Below are 23,678 nucleotides of genomic sequence, written 5' to 3'. Positions count from 1 at the left end.
GCTTTCCTTTTGAATAAAATAAATACTACCCCTCACAATACAAACTGGATTAAGTCGTTCTTTATTTTCAACATGCTTACTAGAGTCGCAGCATCAGGCGACATGGTGTCGACCCATCTTGACATAAAACAAAGTTCTGTGCCGCTCGGGGAACCCCTGGAAAACTCGGGGGAATTCGGAAATGTCAACTTCGTTCATCTGACGTAGGAATCGAGATGTATAGTATCCTCTACTCTTAGGGAGCAGCAAATTAATATACCAGCACTGATAACCTTTATGACAGATTTATGAGACAAAGCCCTTCAGTAGGGAGGCCATTCTATGATTAGGTAGAAAAGGGTTTCAGGGCCTCTTTAAATTGTCAATGTTTGTATGTGCCATTTTGATAGCTTGAGGTCTGTTTCACAGCACACAAGTAAACATGTACCTGCTCAACATCTGTGCCACCTACATTCTGTACGTTTAACAGCCTTTCTATGACAAATGCTAACAAAATATTCTATCGAGTGATGAGACTAGGAATGTCACAGCTGTCACATAGGTGCAGCTAATAGGACAGGGCCGATTGAAAGCACCAAGCTTATATCATGCATTCTGCCTTTATTCAAAAATCTACCACACTTTTTGCATATAACTCACACATACAATTTCCAATTAGTCTTCAGAAAAAGAAAAGAAAACTTGCACTTACAATCAACGAAACAAATAACTGAATAGAACAACATTCCAGTCTGTCTAAAAGCAACTTGTCACAATTGCTGGCTCAAAGCCAGGCTCCAGAAGCAGTTTTGTCGTTTTCTTATGACTGTTGCAGTTTTCGCTGCTGTTATTTTGAAATGTAATGCTTTTCAGCAATGTACTGTGCATAGCCATGATGCCGCACCTGATTACCAATTTGCATATGATTTATACCACCAGTTTGTGCCTGAATCTCGAATTTTTAGAGAGCTTTGTAGGCGTGAAATGCAAGAACTTTGCTGCTGACAAAAGTGAGGAATACCCAGCGGACATTGACAAAGCACAGCATTTTATGAGTCTCTGAAATTGCAGGTGACTTTGCGGTGCTGCTCAAGGCAGGGATGTCAGTGAAGCAGGCGGTATTTTACAACGTGGTGTCATCTGTGCTCTGCCTGTTGGGAATGGCCATTGGCATCTCTCTAGGAAATGTTCACTCGGCCTCCTCGTGGATCTTTGCTGGAGTTGGTGGCATGTTCCTTTACATTGCTCTGGTTGACATGGTGAGTATGCTTCCTCGTCCATTTCTTCTCCATAATAATGTGCTGTAACTTCCTGGGATGTGCCCGCTGCAATTGCTTGGTTATATGGAATTCCATGAGGTCATGGCACTGAGCAAGAATTTTTCAGGAGGCGAAATAGCACTCGCTTTGGCACCCCAATAAAATTATAGGGGAGGGATGGGGGAGGGCACGATGCTGATGCACCCTTTGTCATACAAGTCCACTCGTGGAGAACGGGAGGACACGCATGGCACAATTGCCGCAGAGACTTGCCAATTTAAGGCCATCTGCCGCTCGCCTAATCTACGTGAGAATGGATTTACTTATTTCTGATACTGGCGCAAACTTCCCCTAATTTCTAAGCAATGGCACAAACAACAGTCCGCAGACTTGTGGCAAATGTGGGAAGCGACAAGACGCCCCATCTCATCTTGCTTACTGTTGCGAGCAGTGTGCATACTCATATGTTGACCCACCGAAGTCTGTCTTGGCATGCTTTATGTACTGCACATCACATTCACTTGGCTTTCCTTCCTTTTTTCTTTTTTTTTTTCAATCGGAGACAAGGAGCTGGGAGAGTCCCAGAAATATTGACAGCAAAGTGTGTGGCTACAAAACAGGCCATTTTGGCTTGTCTGGAAGGATTCATCCCCCGCCCCCCTCTAGCTAGTTTGCCGTAATTACTGCATCCTCACTATCGCTTACCGAGAGGTGCTTCTGACAGACATAGTCGTGAGACATCAGCTTTCAGTCTTCCTTTGGGATTGCATGAGCATACCCTTGCAACCATATATAGTCACTAGAATCTTTGAGGGCAGTTACCTTTTCCATGGAAGATACACAGCCACTGCTGCATTTTAGCATGAGACATTTCCGCGCCATCCTCAAAGGGCACAGATTTGCAAAATTTGAGCTTGCTATTACATATGTGATTTGTAAATTTGGCATCCATGCAATTCTTCTTCTTTGCAAGGACTACCTCTACAATAATGCCCTTGGGGCAAATGTAGAAACAATGAACAAAGAAATAAATCGAAAGCGCCCGCTTTTGAAAGTGCGCACACGTCTGAGAAACCGGTGCTGCCACTGCAGTGCGGAATCCCATGGGAACCAAAGAGACAAAGCCTGTAAACCGCGAAGAAAACCAGGACAGTTTGCTCATTGGAACTTGTATGCCAACTAATCCGAGCTTTACCTCTCTAGGTCACCCAAGCACCCATACACCAGGGTGTCTACCAACCGGGAAAACTGTGAATTCTTGGGGATTTTTAATTCACAACTTTCACCGACTGTAGGGGGCGCCACCACTTATCCAACATGGCTGTCGATTCGATGATCACCTGCGCAGAGACATCGTTGCCCGTGTTGTTTTGGTCTCTGGTTGCCACCACTGGCCCACGACAGAATCATCTGGCGTGGCACTGCACTTACCGTTCGGGAAGCAGCTCACGCTTGAGTGCATAGTGTCACTTATAAGCCGCCACAGGGTCACAAATGCACTTTCCTCATAATCAATATATCGGGAAAAGTCAATGACACATTGAGCCAAGCACTTCACTTTCGGTCGCCATCGAGCCTGACTGGAATCTAATTTATATCTCAAATAGTTCCCTTCTGCAGCTTTCGCAAATGAGCCAGTCACGATTGACGAATTTGATTTCAATCGGGCTTGATCGCAGTCGTAAGTTCCCATACAACACCGATCAGATGGTGCACTTTTTATTGCGATAGAGGCCGATCGGTATAGAATTCCTTGATCGTGAGTGGTTCTCCTCAACAACGATTGTAAAGAGTATCAAATTATCGAAGAATACATTCTTCTTTTGCAAATAGTCTGTTTACATGTATGTAAATGTGAGACTGTTTAGAGGGTGATCAAGTAAAGTTAATTCGCGGGTTTTACCTGGCAAAATAGGCTTTCCAATGCGCCGGTTGACAACCCATTGGCTTTTTGGTTGTTTGTACGAAGGAAAACTACGACGGCTTACGACACCTTTTTCGGTGCGAGTTTAGTTTCAGCACAGAGCACATGCGATTGCTCTTGTACTTCATTCCCATTTGTGAAATGCCAAAGTTCAACGGTTATGTTTCAACAAAATTCTTCACGATCCGCTTTCTGCATGTGCAAAAAGTCACGAAGGACAAAGACGACGAAGCACAGCTCGCACATTTTCACCAGGCAAGTATTCGCTCTATCATCGGATGACTGCTTTCGGCAGTTGCTGTGTGGCAGCACCACCATCCCTGAAAGTTGCGAATAGTCTGGAAATACTCGGGGAATGCTCAGGGAATTTGTGCTGCTATCAGGAAAAATCAGCTGTAATTTAATTTTATTGAAGGGAACGAAAGTCGCGGTAATGCTGGCTCGATAACAGAGAGGGAAGGAATCGCAATGAATCGTCTTTGACGCCGTGTCGTCGGCTGGAGGAGCTGCCAGTGTACAGTCAACGATCGACTTTCTGAACGCCCGGCGTCGCGCTACCACCACATACCCTACAGAGTCGATGTATAACAACATCTGAAATTTCGGACGCAAGAACCATACGCCATCCGATTTTTTTGTTTTTGCCATCTCCTGTCACAGTACAGGCACCGATGTCTAGTAAGTGTTCGGGCAGGACTTTTCAGATGTGCCTGTGGCAGTTTGAGCCCTTAAGGGCAGTAAAAGACATGCATTCATTTTTTTCAAACTGCCATATTTTTCTGAAGTTCTCACGGTCCCTAGGGAGTCCGACAAATCGGACATTGAATGTACAACTGACCAAGAGGATGCTTCAAATAGTTCGAGGGGCAAACGCATGGTGGAATGAGGACGAGAACAGAAAGGACCTATGCATTGAGGAATGAATGGGAAAGGGAGCTCAAAAAACAAAGTGTTGGTTAAGGCTGTTATAATTTGGGGTTCAATCCCATCGCTCGTGATCCGTTGTCAAGATTGGAGTCTGGCATGAATTCGGAGGTAGCTGGCCCATGCCGTCGTCCAACTTATCCACGCTGAGGATGTTGATGAAGGGAAGGACTGCTTCTCATTGAGAATGAGGAATATGGGTTTTACAGTATTTATACCAGTCTAACATGACTGTTTGAGAAAGTACATCAGTCTAACATGACTGCTTGAGAGAGAGTGTCCTGAGCAGCCGCACAACAGCGGTTTTTAAACACTCGGTCCTCCCCCGATACCCAGGTGACGGAAACAGCCGTCCAAGCACCGTAGGCGAGTTGACCAGGCACCGTAGGGGAGACGACCCGGCACCGTAGGGGCATTTATTCCCCGAACTGCAGCGCCCCCGCCGGCCGCCCATTGTCTGGCGTCTTGGTCGGCGCGTGGGATGGGGTCTCACTAGACGTTCCCGCGGCTCAGTAACAATAGTTGGTCCGCCGAGCCCGCTTAGTTACAATGGCGACTTCGTCAAACTCGGCTCCAGCGACGGAGAGTCGAGGACGCATGTATTGTTGTTCACACACAATCGACTTAGTCACGCCGTGGCTAGAGGTGTGCGGCGACGCTCCCGGAATGTTGCCTCCACAGTCGCAACTGGTTGGCAAAACTTGCACTGCAGCTGGCCGTTCTTAACAAGGCCGAGCTGCAGGTGTCCCTCATCCAAACCAAAATAAGCTCCTTAAAGCAATGAAACGCAACCCTGAGGCATTGTGCGCAAGCTGAGAGTATGTTAGGAGAGTTGAGGTTGACACACCAGCTGTTGAGAGAGAATCTCGCGTGTGACAAAGTTTGGGCCTCATACCAATGAGCTTGCTATAAGTTCATAGAAATAGCTCATATCCACTTCAATCACGGCATCCACATTTGTGGACGCGACCTATTTTTGCCATTTCTTTGCAGTGATAGCAAGGAATAGAGCAGAATCATTAAGCTTAGGGTAAATTGAACATTCTGATAACCTAAATTACTTCCATTTTACTTCTGTGTGGTATGTATCGTTCCAGAGTACTACTTTGATGAGGGCACTACTGTGTTTTATGTGACGTTTAGCGTGGGACATACCAGTAGCAACCTTGAAATATATTTTTCTTTCTTTCTTGGAATGCTTGAGGCCACTGAATAACTTGTGCATGTAATTCGAGCAAGGGATTTAATCCTTTTTATGAAGAAACGTAGCAAGACTGACTTTACAATATTCAAACATTGAGTTACATTTGAAATATGATGACTCTTCATAAAATGCTCTACCATTTTTATTTGCTTTCACTGGAGTCTCAAGCACTATCCATGTTTCACACATGTATCTACAGTTAATAATAATTCAGAACTAAAGGGGATATTCGAAAATATTTTTTTCTGTATGCATCTCTTTTTTTTATTTGTATTTGAGAACATTCGACTGGATTTGGAATGAGTTTTAAATTTTTTTTCAAATATATTTTATTCACTGTGCATTTTACTAACCCTCCCTTTCGATTTCTTTTTGAATAACATAAACGCTACTCCTTATTATCCAAATTGGATTAAGCCTTTTTTTTTTTTTTTTTTTCAGCATTCTTACTAGAGTGACAGCATCGGGCAACATGGTGTCAACCAGTCTTGACATAAAACGCCGTTCAGTGCCACTCGGAGAATTTTGCAAAGACACTCGAGGATGATGATGAATATAGTGTTTTGTGGCGCAAGGGCCAAGTATGACCAAAGAGCGCCAGGCCAATGACACTCTGGGAAAAACCTGGAAAACTCGGGGAATTCGGAAATGTCAACTTCGTAGATTACCTGTGCACACTAGTACGAGCTAGGAAATTTGTGGGGCTGGCAGTCATCTGCTCAGGGATACCGTTGGTAGCTTCTTTCAGGGGCAGCACAGCAATTTGAGCAGTACTAAGCAATTACTGCTGCTAAAATGTCTGTTGCTTCTGTTTCTTAACATTATTGATTGAAATTGGGGGAAATTGACAAAATATGGGACGTTATCACAATTTTTATTCATCGCACCTGTGACAGAGCACCTAAACGATGGGAACGCACCTGCCGTGTCATCTGTCATGGTGCAATGAAAACTGCATTTCTACTCACCAAAACAAGGTGCAGCCAGACAATTTCCCCTCCTAAAATGTACTTTCTCCGCGAGTCACGGGTTCAATTCGCAGTCACAGTGACTGCATTCTGATGGGGAGCGGAATCCGAAAGTACTTGTGTACTATGCTCTGGGTGCATGTTCAAGAACCCCACGCGTCAGAATTACCCCAGAGCCCCCCCCACCCCACCCCCCCTTATTACGGTGTCCCTTGTGACTCTCTGTGCAGTTTCAGGACGTCCAACTCAATAGTGCAGTCAGAATTGATTCAGCACTTTCCTGTACAGTGTCTCTTATAGCCCAAGGGTTGATTTGTGACTTCAAAACCAATGGTCTCATGTCTGTCCTGTTTATTTGTCATAACCAATGCATTAGTGATTGTTTAAGTTACTTTCATAACAGAGAAGTATGCAATTGTATTTCTTTAATTGAACTAACAGTGCGAGAGTAAAGCTTTGAAACCAGGAAATTTTATTCTCTCAGAGAATGTAATTGGCTCTGTGTTTGAATGACTGATTTTAACCGAGGTAAAGTAGTGCCAAAGCCCTTTTTTATAGCAATTGAGCAGCACTTTAAACGCCAGACGCCTCCTTTTTCTCACGTCTTGCATTTTCTGTTTTGCAGCTTCCAGAGCTGTCGGTGAACCCAAACCACGGCAATGCAAGGGCTGTGCACCAGCTTGGAATTCAGCTGCTGGGCATATCGCTGGGAGTGACCACAATGTTTGTGATTGCCCTGTATGAGCGAGACCTCCAAAGACTTATGAGCTCTTAGTTTCTTACTCGTCACTATGATGCATCGGCCAACATGCACCAGCACCAGTGTGGACATGTTATTCACCATTCTTTCAACTCGTTCATCCAGCAACTTCACGCAGTTGCCGATTCTTCCCGTCGAGGCCTCGCATAACTCGACCCACATGAGCAAGATGCCATCGGGGTTGTGCCGGAGAAGTTCCATGAAGCCAGCAGTTCTTGAGCTCCATTGGTTGTGGACAGCCATTTGTGAGAGGTGTGCGCTGCACTTTGAATCAAGCCCTTGTGCTTGATACGTGTGTGTGTGTTGTGCGTGCTGAACAGTGCTGTGTTCACGATTTTGGACTAGTTTGGGAAAGGATAAAAAAAAAATGATACATGGCATTAGCAAGGATGGTGCTTAGGTAATTTATCTGAAGGACATTACATTGTGCTGTGTTCAGCAATACAGTGTGTGCAACTTGATTTTGAAATCCTGTTGAATACCCACATCATGTAATCTGTGCTTTCAAGTTTTGTCCCTTTTTTATTTATTTGTTAGGTGCAAACAATCTTGGTCTACAATTTCAGTTTCAATGTTGCCTCTATTGACTGACGTCAATTTATCCTTGATGGTGAGACCGCCTTGGAAAACTTTCAGATCCTTATTCTCTATACCAGAACAATGTATCAGTAAGATACAATGAGAAAGTTTTTGTCTTCTGGTGCAATCCTGCATATGGAACGTCAAGTTGGAACTTGCAGCGGTACTTCAATATGTATGACACAATTAGGAGCAAAGCAGCTCACATTTTCCTGCTCCATTTCAACATGCCTTATTTCATTTGTGTTGTTCTGTTCTATTTGCTTTTATCAGTTCTTCAGAACTTTCAAGAATTCAGCTCATCATTTTCATTAATTTATGCAGTGTTTGCTGGCATTTAGTAGAGTACTGTTCGAGTTTATGTATAGTTTGGGTACACTCCCAGCATGTGCGTGTGAACTGTTCATACTCATTATGATTTGCAAGTGGTGGCATTTTTCTTATTTTTTATGCATGCATAGTGACAAGATGTGCTGGTAGTGTTCCTTTGCTTGTTCCTGTTCTGTTTGGTTTGCTTAGGTGAACAGATCGTGGCTTTATTGTTTTGCTGTTTGTTGCCCATAGTTTTTATTTTGCTGTTTGTCTTTTCTGGTGCAGACGTGAGTATGTTTGGGTCAAGCATGAGTGTTTGCACTGTACAACATGCGCACCTGTTGTCAATGTGCTTACACCCTCCCACATATGTACTCTGTCCGCTGGCAGGCTGTGCTGCCTGGACACTTGAGTGGTGCTGCAACGTTTGCAAAGTTTACTGGCTTGCACATTTTATTCTTGACAGCATAGGTTACACAAATTCTTGCTGTTCAGACTGAGCAGCTTTATATAATATACATATATCTTTGATGATACATTTTGCTAATAAAGCCTTTGGGATGCCATTGTATTTGTAGTGCAAAGCTTGGTTTATTCATGGACCAAATTGTTGGCATGCCTGTTTCCAAAGGAGTGCCATCACTCCTACTTGCCAAATTAAAGACTGATGTTGATTTAAATGTGCAATCATTGCTTTGTTTACCATGCACATATAAAGCAAAGCTTTCTTTGGTCTTTCCTTCGACTTTTCCACTGCTGCTGCTGCTGTCTTGCACGCTATGTCAGGGGAGTGGTTCAGGGTGTTTATATACGCGGCAGCAGTGTGGCAGAGAGGAAAGGGGTCGCGAGAAACTCCTTTGGACCTTTCCATTGACAGTAACTCAACATAGACGGTCGTCACAATGCCCTCTGGAGTTCCCTGGGTGTTGCCACAATACCTTTCCGACGACTGTAATTATCTGTGACCCCCCCCCCCCCAAAAGCATTGCAGAAACTGCAGCACTTACCTTTGTACTAACATGCAAAAGTCCAGAGGGTAGGTAGGGAGAGGAGCCAGAGAATGGTTAGAACCGATGCAGTCATGAAACGAATGCTTAACAGCCTTGCCACCCTTATTTGCAGCTCGCATACATGGAGGGAGGGCGGGAGAGGGAAAAGGCAACGTAAGGAGGCAAGAAAACTGTCCTACTAGACATGACAGCGGTTGCGGACAAACAGGATGAAATTAAGTTTGAGGTGTGGTAAGGTACCTTTCTGCTATTTCTGTAAAAATAAAAGCCTTGCAAATTTGTGAAGTTGGTAACTGACGCAAAGCGTGTAGATGCAAAGCCACATTAAAGCACTGTAGCATCTGGGCTACACTACGGAAACAGTCGCACATCAAATTCTTTGCTCGCTGCAGTAGCTTCGCGGCTATGGCACTGCTCGAGATCACTGGTTCGATTGCAACCATGGGAGCTGCGTTTCTACAGGAGGGTAATACAAAAACGCTCGTGTAGTTAGATTTAGGTGATCGTTAAAAAAAAAACCCAGGGGGTCAAAATTAAGCCTTACTTTGCCACTACGGCTTGCCTCATAATCAGATTGTGTTTTTGGCACGTGCAGCTTCATAATTCAAGTAAAGTTTAACACTTCTGGCACAATGCGATGTGTCATGCGAGGCAATGCCAGTGCTAACCTTCTTGGAAGTTGTGAACAATGGCACACAACAATGCCTCGAACGAACACTTCTCGCTGTGTGTTCTGTGTACTACTTGGACAAATAGCCGTGGTGCACGCAAGGTTTAACATTTCATCGCTCTTGTATTCAGCTAAATGCTGAAGAAATCATTTACCATCAACATCATCCATAATTATCGTCAAAGCAGATGGCGCAGAGAGCTTCAATTGCATGGATTTCCACAGTGCATGGGATGCACATGATCTTTTTAAAGCTAGTCTTGGCTTTGTTTTGCTACAGGCACTATGAAAGCCTCTCGGCATACCTCGATCGCATTAGAGTTCTGCCAAGACTGCTATAGCACTTCAACATTGTGCAGTTGCATCTATGTGTTAATTTTTGAACTTGTGCTCCCAACATTTGAAATGCGAGTAAACAAAATTTTTTGTCAGAATAATATTTTGTATTTCAGAAATACCTTCCAGACCATAGGCGTTATGTAGGTAAGTGGTTACATGATTTGATTAACTTATTAGCAAGGACAATAGTTGCCATTTCGGCAGCAGAATGTAAGCAGCAATACCCCGCAATTGTTGCTGGATAGTGGTCTATCACAGTTGCTGTGAAATGCTGCCTACCTTGCGGCGAAGGCTGCTGTTGGACATTCCTGAAACAAAACGCTTCAGCTTGCGCTGCTTGACATTAATTACTGTCACTGCTTATACATATACTTGAACAAAAGGAGGAATAGAGGAGCCCAATTTTTTTTGTCAAGCCCATGTACAGGGTGTTTCAGCAAACACTTTCTGAAATTTTTTTAATAGCCTTGTAGCAGACGGCACAATTCCAGTCCATGAGCTGGTCTATTAAAAGAGGCGGACATTACTTGTGCAAAAGAATGAAATGCATAATTGGATAATTAATAAAAGTTCACTAATGAAATTTTTGATTACCTTATGACACCAATTGCAAGTTAATTCTAGCGGGTGAGACTGCAAGGCATATCTGCTTGAAAAGAACTGTGTGAATGGCACCATTCAGGAGATATCTGCTGCCGAACCTGCGGTAAAAATGCACTGTTGTTCCACTTACTCAACAAAACATCAGTGTATGAATTGACGCACAAAAATTAAATTGAATGCCAATGTGTTTCTCCGCAAATTTTGGGAATTAATATCTTGAAACTGGTGTTGTCCTGAGAATTCGTTCCAAGTGGATCTGCCTTGCGAACTCCCCAGCTAGAATTTGTAGATTACAATATGTGCTATAAGGTTATTTACCTGAAAACTTAATTAGTAAATTTTTGTTAATTAGTCAGTTGCACATTTTAATTTTTTGTGCAAGTAATGTCTGCCTCTTCATTTGTGCAGTAATGTCTGCATCTCGTGGAACAGAATTGCGCTATCTGCCACAGGCAATTTTAAAAATTTTTTCACAAGTGTTCATTGAGACACCCGTTATATTGTCGTGGCTCACTGGAGACAAGAACGGAGACATATTTGAGAGAACTAGAACAAAGGCTCAGTTCAGGCTTCTTTTGTGTATAGATATGGCTACAAACACTGGCAACTGTCATTCATTTACATTTGTTAATGTGAAGCTTCATTTGCCAGCTAGAGCACCACGAGTAAATAGTATTAATGTCTAACTGTAATGAAAATCGATCAGAAGGGCTAGTGATTATGCAATACACGACACAATTATCAGCAAATAGTTTGACCGAATATTTTATGTTGACGAGAAAGTCGTTAATGTATATTGGAGAAAGTAGCAGTCCTAATACAGAACTTTGAGGCACGCCTGAGGTCACCGAGACAGTAGAACCATGCCCGTTAGCAGAAACGTACTGGGATCTATCTGTTCGGAAGCATTTTAACCAGCACAGGATATTGGCATTTATATTGACTTTATAAAGTTTAAAGAACAACAGATGATAAGAGACAGTCGATTGCTTTTTCGATGTACAGAAATATACAATCAACAGTTGGAGAGCTAGCAATAGCACGGCACAGGTTTCTAAAACTGTGTGCGAATTATGCGAGTTATACTCCAAATACGAGTTGTACTCCAGAAAACTGAAGAGTTTGCAGTTAGATTGACCTGCATTCACTGTAGACAGCTTATTTCACATATACTTTGTCTTATAGTTCCTTTCATGTTTTGTTTATAGTATATTTGCTGTTTCTCTCACTCTGCCCTCAACTGAGAGCCGGTACTCTTTTGGTCCATTTCTTTCATTTGTCCATGTCTGTGCTGGCAAAGAATGTCTTCATAGCAGTTACCCTGTCAGCCTGTGTGCTTTCAAGAAAATGACAAAAGGACGACCAAGTCTTGCACCAGTGCCGTGACTGCAGATGTGCACACGCACATAATTTTCTTATGCGAAATAGCGTGCCTTGAAAGTTTCATATTATGTTTAATGTAGAGCACTGTTGATACATGAAACTTTTAAGCCGCTCATTTCTTGCGTGTTTTTTTTTTTAGCTCTCTCTGCACATGCAACACTAGTTGGGGCAATAGTGCACAGTAAAGTGCTCATCGAGTTTCTGCTTGGTGCTGAACCTTGATTGGCAAAGAGAACATACAAAAGGCCTTTCACGTGAATGAATCATCATGTGATTTGTCAGGTTTGACTGCCTACTGAAGCACCTTGCACAGATTCTGCACTTGAAGAGTTTCTCAGCCTTGCGACTGTGAACTATAATGTGCCTTTACGCATCTGACTTCCTGCCAAATCTGTTGGAGCAGATGCTGCACTTAAAGGGCTTCTCTCCAGTGTGTGTGCGCATCTGCACTATGAAATCAGAGTTGCAGGGTAAAGTGTAGGGACACAAATGACAAGAAAGCAGTCCTCAGTTTTGATCTGGCCTGTGGCTGGCTAGGCTCTTGTACTGGGTCTTGATTATAGCATCACCTTCTGGTGCCACATCCGGTGTGGTATCCCCCACTGCCAGTGCTGGTATTCTCCATAACGGATGATTCAGAGGTATATTCTTTTAGATGAATGCCAGTGTCGTGTTTTAACAGGTTTCTGAGGAGAGAGAGACACTGAAAAAATAGTCGCTGAAGTCTCGGCAATGTGAGCAGTCACTTGCTACAGTCACTGTTCCCTAGGCAATCACGCTGTTGGTATACTACATGGAGTGCTTTTTGTTTTTCCCTTAAGCCAGTGTTCTCTATGGAATGGCAACATTTTAGATAAGTTATGATCTCCCCACTACCCCCACTACTCCTCTCTTTAACAGAATCTACAAGTCATGACAAAATATTTTTAAACATCCTTGTGAAATGCAGCACCCAGTTTTTACCCTGCATAATAGTGTTTATCCGTTGATAAAGAGGTAATTCATAAGAGATTAGGTTTTAGCAACCCTCAAGATGACATTGCCTACCAACACTACAGCACAACCATATTTCAATTACTCCAACTTATCAAGATGGTTGTTGCTATTATAAAGAGATGTGAAACATTGCATATGAGAAAAATCTTCCAACTACATTATTATGCCACTCAGTACCTATTGCGGCAAGTCGTCCAGTCTTTGTTACTCAAGTTTGCAACATAATTCATGTGTCATACACTGAGTGACCCAATTCTACGATCTTCATATGAACACTTGCTACAGTGAAGCTTAAATTGTTCACGCTTTCATTTACTACTTATTGTGCAAGAAATAACAGCTGTGCGACTGCTTCCCTCACAAATGTTCGCAATAAAAAAACTGCACTATAGCTGTTCAGCCAAGAGCAGGTGTGGATGAGGGAAAAAAGGCCTTAGTAGATTTATGCAAACAGTATCAAGAACAGCATCGACTGTCAAATGTGAAACGCCAAATGTCTGAAATCGTTAGCTAATCCTTTGTTATCTTAGAAATTTTAACAACGCTCTCAACTGACTGCTATGGCACCCACTTATCCTACCAAAGTTTATTGCAACTTTGTAAATTAGCTACAGGCTTTGATTTAATCAATTATGATACTAGTGATACAGTCCACTAGTATCAGAGATATTTACTACTTTTATCTGTACTGAGTCTGCTTACTACTGTTGTACTTTATTAATACAAAGTGGCATCCAATATGAAAATACCTTCGTTATATCGGATATTTGTCTCAAACATACATTCATCACATGCTATTAGCATGATAAATTTTAGATTTACTCTGTTATACTCATGTTTGTTGTACCTTGGTACCTCCACTGTCCTGCCTGTGTGAATTTTTTGTAAATATGTTTACAAACATTAGCTCCAGTGATGCCTTGAGTAGGGTGTCGCTGAAGGTTGGATGCATTCATCTGAGCTAACTTAAGTACGATGCAGCAAAGCATGGATAAGGTCTTAACAGACTGATACTGTAAAAGATGTGTAGCTACAGTAGCAGTACAGTTACACTCAGGTGTCAAAAAGACAGGCTAACTAAAGCTCGGAGCTGAAGTCCACATGCCCTAACACTTTCCATCGTTACTGGTATCACAAGGAACGGAATCAACACAGCGGTAAACATAACCACCTCATAATATGAAACAGTTCACAGCATGAAGAATGCTAAAGGCACACGCTACATTACTAAAGGCAATTTAAATTGAAAACAAAGCACTAGAAGCTGGTGTTTTAAAATTCTTAGATGCATGAACAAGATTATACTGACAGTTGGTCCAACACTTGAAGTCATCGTAATCAGAAAGGGTCACTAAATGCGTGCGGCAATGTAACATTAGCCACACGTTGAAAGACCTGTATTAACAGCACACAGTAAGTCCACACCAAAGAAAGTTAAAGCAAGTCTCAATACATTCACTTATTAAGACCACAAGTGAACACATTAAAACTACATGTAACAAAATAGGACACTACATAATACTGCATGAGCTAACGGGTGTTGTTATTGAAAACAAGAAATTGGACAGCTTAAAGATTGTTTCTTTTTTTTTTTTCGAATTGCCATGGATGATGAAAAAATTCATATATCATGATATAACAGCTCAGTCATTGCAGCAAAAGCAAGTGCAATGCAACAAAGGCAAAGAGATATTGCATTAGTCATCAATGAACTAGCTGTCCATCATCAAATGCTAAAGAAAATAAGCACACTTTGTTGCAGTACTTGAGGTTACCTTATTATTTTCACATAGCATTAACCTAGACTAACCATAGATTAACTGTAGATTAACTTCAACTATGTTGAACCAAAATAATAAACTAAATGTAAAAGAATGTCACAGCAGAGAATGACCGTAACTTATACAGCATATGCACCAGAACAGTAGTATCCCAAAAGATTCCACAGTGGCAAAAAAAGGAGAGCAACTTAATTAACAATCTTCTGCCCTTATGGCACTGTGTGAACAAAAAGTGAGAAGGAAATGGAGAAAGAGGAACTTAATCCATGTTCACGCTCATTCCTGCAGCAGCTACTTTGACTGCCAAGTAAATACATAAAAGTTCCTTTACACACAAGCGACATCCAGCAGTACACATCAAGAGGATGATTTCAATGCAGGTCATGCATAAGATAACAGTAAATGAAAATTCTGAAAATAAAAATCTGTTGAATTGCAGCCAAACTTTAAAGTACATGCAGTCACACTTCCAACAGAAAACTTCATTAAATCAACACTTTTCTTAACGCAATGTATTTGTGTTAAAAGCAGCAGGAAAAAAGACGAAGAAGAAAAAAAAGAAAACAGCACAGGCTCGAGCAATACTTGTGTTCGCTAAAGCTTTGTGCATTCCCCCTCTTCTGCTTAACCAGAGAAATTCTCTTCTGGCTGATCTCGGAGATTTCTGCTCATGAACTTTCTCTTTCTCTCCTTAGTACAACATGGTACAACCTCGGTTCTTGCTGTTAATAGAATCAATCTTCATTACCTTCCCCTCAAAGTAGCTCCGTCTCTGAAAAAAAGAAAGAAGAAAGAATTCATTGCAGCATCAATCCCATTCATCTGCATGAAAAAAAGGGGGATGGGGGGGCTACCATATAGCTAACTAATAAACAGAGTAGGGTAGAATAAATATTATTTATATAGAGTGTGTAACATTGTGAAAGTGTCACGAGAAGACATTCAAGTAAAGTTAGGTAATTAACTAGTTAGGTAATTTTTATCAGCGTGCGCTGAAGTTGTACGAAAAAGCAGCAATATGAGATGCCTGCTTCACTTTGGTACAGCAAGGTCAAGAACACACATTGCCTTTCGGGCAAAGCATGCATGCTAGAGTGTGGGTATAATGAATCAAAATTGATCAAGTGCTTATTTTCATTGAATCAGCCATTTATCAGGCTATTCCTTGACTTTTTCATCATTTTATTACCTGCAGCAATTAGGCAGTATGTTTACAATGTCCAGGTTCAGAATTTAAACCACAAGCAAGAAAAAAATGTACATGCACTGAAGCACACATCCAGTCTAATTTCATATCCTTTACCATTACTACACTTCTTGGCAACTGCCAGGCAACACTTTTCTCCAAGTCGAAACACTTGATGTGGATTATTGAACCAGCACTAATTGTAATGTGGGACCACTTGGCAAGTGGGCCCACTTGCTAAGTGGTTCCACTCTAAGTATAGCTAGCTGCAGCTGCCAAAAAGTGTAATAATGGTAAAGGATATGCAATTAGAAAAAGAAATTAAAGGAAGAAAGCATTGCCAAATGTTTAAGTTTTTCTTATGTTGTTTGCTTTTGTTATAGCCTGGATTTTCTCTGAAAGTATAGTTGTCACGTCATTGGTTGTTTCTTTCACTGCAACACCTGTCCTGCACTCCCAGTGCATCACAGTGTCGGCAAAGGAGGCATAAATTAACAAATCGGGCAGTAGGCATACATAATGCAGTAAAAATTGCTACAATCTTGCCAATAATCAAAGCAACCTTCTGCAGGCTTGGCTTCTTGCTTAATTACTACAGCAGTGGAGTTTTTGTTGTCTTTTAGAGATAGTTTGCCCCCATAAGTTCGCTCCACCAGCGCTCCACGGCCCCATATGTCTTGGGCCATATCTTTTACAACCATAGATATGCCTTTTTGTGGCCAAGAATTTACTCGGCCTGCTTGCTGCCAACAATTAGGCCGTCTTTCACATGATACTGCAAAATAAAACAAAATGATAAAAAAAGAAAGAAATGTAGTGAATGCAGTGATACACTTACCCTGCCATCACCAATATCAGTGAAAGGATCATGGGCCTTTGGGTCGGCCATTGAAGGGAAATAAAAGGTAAAGATTATGTTTTTGTCAATATAACAGCACTGACACAGTGGCATTCAAAGCATTTTGCCTTCTACCTGTGGCGAATTACTGCAGCAGGCTCTCTGGATGTCTTTTCTACACATTCAAGGGCTGGAGTTGGACAATTATGGGTGGCCAGTGGCATTGGCTTGGGGGCTGCAGATGGTGTTCCTATGTCAGTACATCCTCTGACCTCCCGGGCCATTGCTGTCAGTTTGAGCATAGTCATATTCATGCTCCTATTCAGAAGCAGCACCTACGGTATAGAAGCTCATGAATAGAAAACACCGCCCTCTCAATAAAGCTAGGCATGTTGCCATGACCAAGAAAACTGTTAATAGTTTTTCTGTGCTTTTTGGTGACAAGTATTTGTTATGAGCATGACTGCCGGTACCATTTTATCTATCCTGACATGAGTACTTGATTGCTAGGGAAGCAGGAGGTACAACTAAAAGAATCTACTCTGGCTACTCTCCATGTTCAACATCTAATCAAAAGGCTGAGGGTTTAGCATTTTGATGAACAAAAAATGTTTTGCAGCATTAATGTTTCATGCAGTGTGTGTACTTTACCTGTAGGGTGTACATATATGAATATTATATGTACGAATGGGCATGCAGTATTGTATGTACGTAGCACTGTATGCACTCTGCAGAGGAGGCAATAGCTGCCCATAATTCTGGTTAGTGTACCTGCTACAATGAGTCAATGGCCATAGTGTTCTGGTGCTGAGGTATGGGAGTTCAACTACAGCTATGATGGACACATTTCAATGGAAGTGAAATACAAAAACGCCTGTGTAGTTAAATTTAGGTGCATATTGAAGAACCCCAGACTGTAAAAATTAAACTTGAGCACTCCATTATGGTATACCTCATAAATTAACCCACGGTGCACAGACTATGGAATGTAATTCTCCGTGTGATCCTGCCATGCTTTTTGCATTCTTTTTCTCACATATATGTGTCACAGAAACTTTGGAACTTTTCTTGCTTTATCCAAGCAATTTTTATACAGCATGAATTAACAGCCTGACACATGCATTTGGCTCAGTTAGCTCCCATGTCTGAGGAAAGGAGCAGCCAACAACCATGTGAGCATGACTCATCCAGCCACAAATCATTATGCAACAGTGGTTACCTACACAGAATTTGAGCTTCTTGCCAGTGATATGGCAAGTGTAAGCTTACGTGCTTTTGTCAATTAACGTTTATTTCCAACAGGCCTATTTTCCTGCTCCTCTTTACAACAAAACCTGGTGATAAGGGATCAGGCAATTGATCTGGTCATATAAAAAGCAGGGCCCAACAGCACACCTATGCAGGTGCAAACACTTCGATTGACTTCACAGAACTTTATGCACAACAAAACGTAAAGCTCGCTTCTTCCTCACTGAAAATTATCAAACAAGCTTTGTACAGAAATATTCTTTTGATTTCTAAACTGATGATGTGTGGTGTTTTATGGCGCAAGGGCCAGGTTTGGCCAAAGAGCGCCATGACAAGTGGTAATGTTGACGATGTATTATGGATGGCGTGCACAATGAATTCTTCATGGTAGATGTGACATGGCTGTAAAAGGGCCTAAAACCTGTAGCTGTAAGTGGCGTAGAATATATAGGTGCTAAAATAATGACAGTGACTAGGCAGCCATGTGGGCTATGGCATTGGGCTTTCGTTAAAACATTATGCAATAAAACATAACACTGACACCAGAGTTTCAAGAGAGCCCTTGAATGCAGGGCTGTTAGTCATGTGCTAAAAGTTACCTGGCCAAATGATTTTCAGGGTGTCGGTTTCGGCTAAAAAATCTAAGACTGTTTGCAGATTAAAAAGCGGTTTATCGCTAAGAAAAAATGCAGGGTGAAGGAGTATATTCTCGCGATATGCAGCAGGGAAATACTTTTTCCTCTCTGTTTCTATGGCAGGGCACTGAATAAGAACATGGATGAATGTCAGAATATTGCCGCACTTAATACAAGTTGGAGGATCGCCCCTAGTCAAGAGATAAGAGTGAGTATCGTATGTGTGGCCTATCCTTAATCGGCAAAGAAGTACTTCCTTGTACCGTGCTGTTCTTCCACTTATCCAGTTCCCCAGTTTTGGTTTTACAATGTGAAGCTTATTCATTGCTTGTGTATCCCACTCGCCTTGCCAAAGATTCCTCAATTTACGGCGCAGAAAAGGCTTTAGGTCTGTGGCAGGGATGGGTGTATTTCCATTTTTGTAACTAAAACTCACTGACGTAGCCATTTCATCAGCAGCCACATCGCCTTCTATACCCCTGTTGCCAGGTACCCAGCATAAGATGATCACTTGGTTGCACATATTTGCAGAGCACAACAGGGTATATAGCTCGTTCAAAACGGAGTTCTTGTGTTTTGTAGGCTAATTAGGGCTCTCACTACATTTAATGAGTTTGTGAAGGCAATAGCCTTAGCAATATTTGTGAGCCGTATGTGTTGAATAGCCTTAAGAATGGCATATGCTTCCACTGTAAAGATACTGGTGTGTGGGTTTAGAGCTCCAGATGTTGAAAACGAGGGTCCCAGAGCTGCGTAATCAACACCAGTTGGAGACTTCGAACCATCTGTGTAAAATTCATCACAGGAGTACTTCTCCTTGAGTTCCAGAAAATGCGAATATATGTGAGCCTCCGGGGCTCGTTTCGATATTTCTAAGAAAGAGATGTCACATTGAATAGTCTGCCATTCCCAAGGCGGTGGAAGCCGTGTAGGAGCCATTAGGACATTGTGTAAAAGACGGACCTCTGTTTTTACTGAGAGTGCTTCCAACCGGAGGGACAGAGGAGGCCTAGTGACAGGGCGGTTACGAAACAGCCTAGCAGTGGACAAGTCGTACATAGTAGAATGACAAGGATGTTTAACATCTGAGTTAACTTTCAGGGCGTCGTAGTTTTCGGGCGAAACTGCAACTTCTTTTTAAAATGTCCTTCTGCAAAAACCTGTGCAAATATCGGTAAGCGGGAGCCGCGGAACTAGCGAAACGGTAGCAAAGCATGTGCCCTCCTGGGCATTACCATTATGTTTTCGGCATTAGCACGATGACAGCGATCGGTTGTCGATGTTACCAGTACGGTGGCGGGGAAGCATGGAGGAAAGGAAAAATAGTTTTCCCTTCCTCCATGCGGGAAAGTGGCCACTCCATGTACCCACCCACGCTCCGAGGACTAAATTACAACGACTTATTTGTTGCGTCCCTGACAGCTATGATTGCAGCCTTAATGAAACAATAAGAGCATACACATACTCTTGCCAGCTTTCTCAACAATCATACTACAGGTCATAGCATCTGGCAGAGTTAACAACACGACTATAAAATAAAGATCAGTGTAGCTAATGAAAAATCATAGCGTTTCTAAATAAATACTAATACGAAACTCTATGCGAAACACAGTGCAAGATCGATCTTGCATGGTGCAGCTGCAGCCAGCTGCAGCCGTAGCCGTCTAGCAGACGTCACACAAGTGAAGATCGCAGCATCACCATCGGTCACACACACAACAGCTGGTTCACGCTCGAGGCCAGTATATATAGCTCACTTAATATAAAGCACGTATATTAATAACCTTAATAAAATTTTAAAATATTGCAGCATTAATCACAACGTGTTATTGAGAATGTTCTCATAAATACGCTAATATACCGGATGTGCGCAATATGCAAAGGCCAAATTAACGTTACAAAACTTTAGGAGCATGTGTTATGGTTTTTGAAGCTCTTTACGAAGTTTGTTTATTGATGGTTTATTGAATTGTTGTCCTTTATTCTGGAACTGACAAAAAGTGGTTGCTCCACCGGAGAGCTTGCTATCGCGAACGTGGTCTACGGCATCCAGTGAGATACTGCGTGCAAAATGGTAAGCCGATAGTGCCGGACGCCGGTTTGATTTCCGTACATTTCTAGCAGCCAATGAGCATCGCGAGTTATCGGGTTACGCAAGATGGCGTACGTCGCTAGTCTCCGTTACTTTTGCTCTGTCAGCTTCGTTTCATCCTTGCTTTAACACGCTAAGCTTAACTCTCCTCGGAATTATGGTCGGAAAGTCTCACTGTTTTGCCTGTGATGCTTTCAACACTGCTCAGCTTAGTTGTGCTTGTGCTCGGTCTGATGCTGTGTCATAAGTGGAATCCCTTTCTTGGAAGCGTAGTATGTTGCATATTAACTTTCTACGGCATCAAGAAGGTTTTGCAAGGAAAGCTAGACAGTGTAATCGGAAAGCTTTCGAGAGGAAGCGCTACGAAATGTCGCCTGCCAAAGAACACCTTTATCCTGCCAGACAACGCTGTGAAATTTATGAGTCACCTTTACGGTGTACTCACAGGCAAGGAGCCTTCAGGCACGGAGTTGCGGATCAGCAGCACCTGTCTCACCTCGTCTTCTCAGAGCGAAGATGGCGACTTAGAGCGTCACTGTCCGTCGGACTACGTCACCGCAGAGGTGAAGGCTTTTGTTGACAACATAAAAAGGCACTACATCGACTCCTGGTACGCCGACGTGAGCAGCAATCTGGATTTTCCGAAAGAGCTCGAGTACATTATCGAAGATGTGTTGCGGGCACTTTACCTACGGCTGGGTTCGCTGGATGTGTGTAGCCTGCTAGAGAAAATGTTGCCCGTGGTGCAAGCTCATTATAGAAAATATAGGACGTGCCTCTTGGCCGTGGAGCGCACCAAGAGGCACAGCTGCGACGAGTCGTGCGACGCACTGCGGCGCGAAACAATCAGGAGGCGATTTCCTTTGAAGCACGTTGCCTTCGAGAGCGAAACCTCGGAGCAGCACTATCTGAGAGGAATCACTTCGGTGTTGGTCAAGCTCCTAGAGCCACCTCACTTGCTGGCCAGTCCGGCAACAAATGCTCTTGTGGTGGACATCCTTACCAACAACGTACTCGCCCCTGCTGTCGACCGCTTGTGCATGCCCGAATGGCTCAATTGGGCGTTGCTCTTCGTACTTTCAATGGAAGAAGATGCAGAAATACTTTCCATGAAAAACTGTGATGTGGCAGATCAACATGCCAAACAGGGCAACACAGAGAGCGGTGATGGTGACTGTCCATGCAAGGCAAAGCAGAAGCCTTCGAGTACAGATGTGTGTGCTACCACAGAAAGTGCAGGCACTAACCAGTCTTCCAATGTCAATCAAGACGAGGCATCTGTGTTGCCTTGTCGAGATTCCAGCTCATTTAGTCTCAACTCTGCCAAAGGGAGCGAGTACCTGACTCTCCCAGCTGTTTATGTTGGTACACAAGATCACTCGGTAAAAATCTTTAGTTCCAAGGATGTTGAAAAGGCTGTGGAAGCAGAAGTTTTCTTGGGGTCCTTGGTGTTCTCGGACATCTGCATAACGCGCACAGAATCGAGGTCTGTGCCTGGAAAAGGAGTGCACACAGTTTACTGCATCATGTATGAAATTCGGAAGCACAGCGAAGATGCAACTGCACCCATGACTGAAGTCCGCAAGGTATGGAGGAGGTTCAGGGAATTTCTGGAACTGCAAGGAAGCCTTGAAAGCAACCCACACTTGAGAAAGCACCTGAAAGGAATTCGTGGCCCCAGTCGTGGATTGGGGAGTGTGTTGTCTGACAAAAAAAATGTCCAGGAGCGGCTCATATTTCTGCAGCACTATTTAAAGCTTCTGTGTAGCCGCGAAGCAATTGTAAACAGCAAAGAGTTTCACAAGTTTCTTGACTATGCCGAGGACATAGAAGAGCAACCAGTCGCTCAAATGCGGCGACAGGCGTCATCAAGTCGTTTAGACCGGGTCTTTGTGCAAGGAGTTAAAAGCACATTGGAGCTGCTCAAGACAGCTCTCCCTGGAGACGATCACAGTTCCATAAGCCCCCTCTCACCTCTAGAAGGCAGCATGGTGCTGATGTCCGACTACCTTCCTGCTGATCTTGAGTATTCATTTTCTGAAGACAACCATTCTCAGCTGTTGCAGCAGTGTATGTTCAACTTCATTGACAACTTTGACCAGGCGTCATCACCTGAATTCTCACCACCACTCACCCCAAGCTCTTTGCCGCTGCCTCAGGACCGGTCACCAAGCAATGCATCATACAAGAGTTTCCAGGAACTGCCAACCCCTGAGGTCCACTTTCCACCTAAGGAGGAAGACATTGTGCCGTTGTGGAGGGGTAATGTCCCACAGACGCCCATGGAACAAGTTGCAGAGTCCCTCCATTTGGACATTCCTCTCTTTGCTTCAGCAGTTGACTTTGTAGTGGACTCTCTTGAAGATGGCCATCTTTGCAAGTCAGCTCAGCTGGTCCTGTTTGTTGAACTCTTAATGGGTAGAGCACTTGAGACGTCTCTGAGGGATCAACTGACTGCATTGTTCGGGGTAGCCAATTGCACTTTTTACTTGCACCGGTTGCATGAACAATTGTGGGGCTCCGAACCCAGTGCACAGGTATTTAGGGAGGCTCAGGTTGCACGGGGTTTGGTGAAGATTGTGCCTGTGTGGGCACAGCTAATTTTTGGTGTAGACAATGTGTGCAAAGCAGCAAGGACACTTGCCAAATCCATACAGATTCTGGACCTGAACAAATGTCTAGCTTACCAGTTGCTTGACATCCTGGTCGATTCCCTGCTTGCTCAGGACAACTGTGATGCCAGGCTTGAAGAGAATGCCTGATAGAGTTATTCACTGTTTTTTTTTCCATTCAATACTAGCTTTATTGGCCCCAGTGTTGAGCCCTTTGTATACTGTGTATTCTATTTCAAGCCTATATTTATTTACTGTTACCTGGACACCTTGTTGTGACGTTTGTTACATAGCGTGGTACACTGTGTACAATAAATTTATCATTCCATAGGTGAAAGCTTCTGCTGTTATGTGCATGTACAGCAACACTGCTGAA

General features: G+C 43.0%; 4 protein-coding genes across 8 annotated transcripts in view; 3 read left to right on the top strand and 1 right to left on the bottom strand.

Moving 5' to 3' along the window:
- Positions 1-8,480, top strand: part of LOC126531739 (zinc transporter foi-like) — a 112,290-nt gene extending 103,810 nt beyond the window's left edge. For all 5 annotated transcript variants that reach the window (XM_055071422.2, XM_050179435.3, XM_050179434.3 and 2 more), the window contains 2 exons: positions 1,051-1,238; positions 6,884-8,480. In XM_055071422.2, the coding sequence (XP_054927397.2) occupies positions 1,051-1,238; positions 6,884-7,033 (338 nt within the window). In that variant the 3' untranslated portion in view covers positions 7,034-8,480. The remainder of the gene's footprint in view (positions 1-1,050; positions 1,239-6,883) is intronic.
- Positions 8,069-21,187, bottom strand: LOC129385175 (uncharacterized). The gene is made up of 5 exons (XM_072288476.1): positions 21,136-21,187; positions 16,851-17,050; positions 16,716-16,751; positions 15,440-15,463; positions 8,069-12,600 (listed from the first exon to the last, which is right to left on the bottom strand). Exons 2-5 carry the CDS (start codon positions 17,027-17,029, stop codon positions 12,480-12,482), a joined length of 360 nt encoding a protein of 119 aa, XP_072144577.1. The 5' UTR covers positions 17,030-17,050; positions 21,136-21,187; the 3' UTR covers positions 8,069-12,479.
- The window catches only part of LOC126531745 (uncharacterized), a 51,240-nt gene continuing 48,027 nt past the window's right edge, over positions 20,466-23,678 (top strand). Inside the window, exon 1 of the mRNA XM_050179452.3 lies at positions 20,466-20,672. Coding sequence (XP_050035409.1) covers positions 20,670-20,672 — 3 coding nt within the window. The 5' untranslated portion in view covers positions 20,466-20,669. The remainder of the gene's footprint in view (positions 20,673-23,678) is intronic.
- Positions 20,734-23,639, top strand: LOC126531738 (sorting nexin-19-like). Its single transcript, XM_050179432.3, has one exon. The coding sequence runs from the start codon at positions 20,879-20,881 to the stop codon at positions 23,450-23,452; it is 2,574 nt and encodes an 857-aa protein (XP_050035389.2). The 5' UTR covers positions 20,734-20,878; the 3' UTR covers positions 23,453-23,639.

This window comes from Dermacentor andersoni, chromosome 5, assembly GCF_023375885.2.
Source record: "Dermacentor andersoni chromosome 5, qqDerAnde1_hic_scaffold, whole genome shotgun sequence".
Lineage (NCBI taxonomy): Eukaryota > Metazoa > Arthropoda > Arachnida > Ixodida > Ixodidae > Dermacentor > Dermacentor andersoni.
The sequence above is the reverse complement of the archived record's forward strand: the minus strand, read 5'-3'. Positions and strand labels throughout refer to the sequence as shown.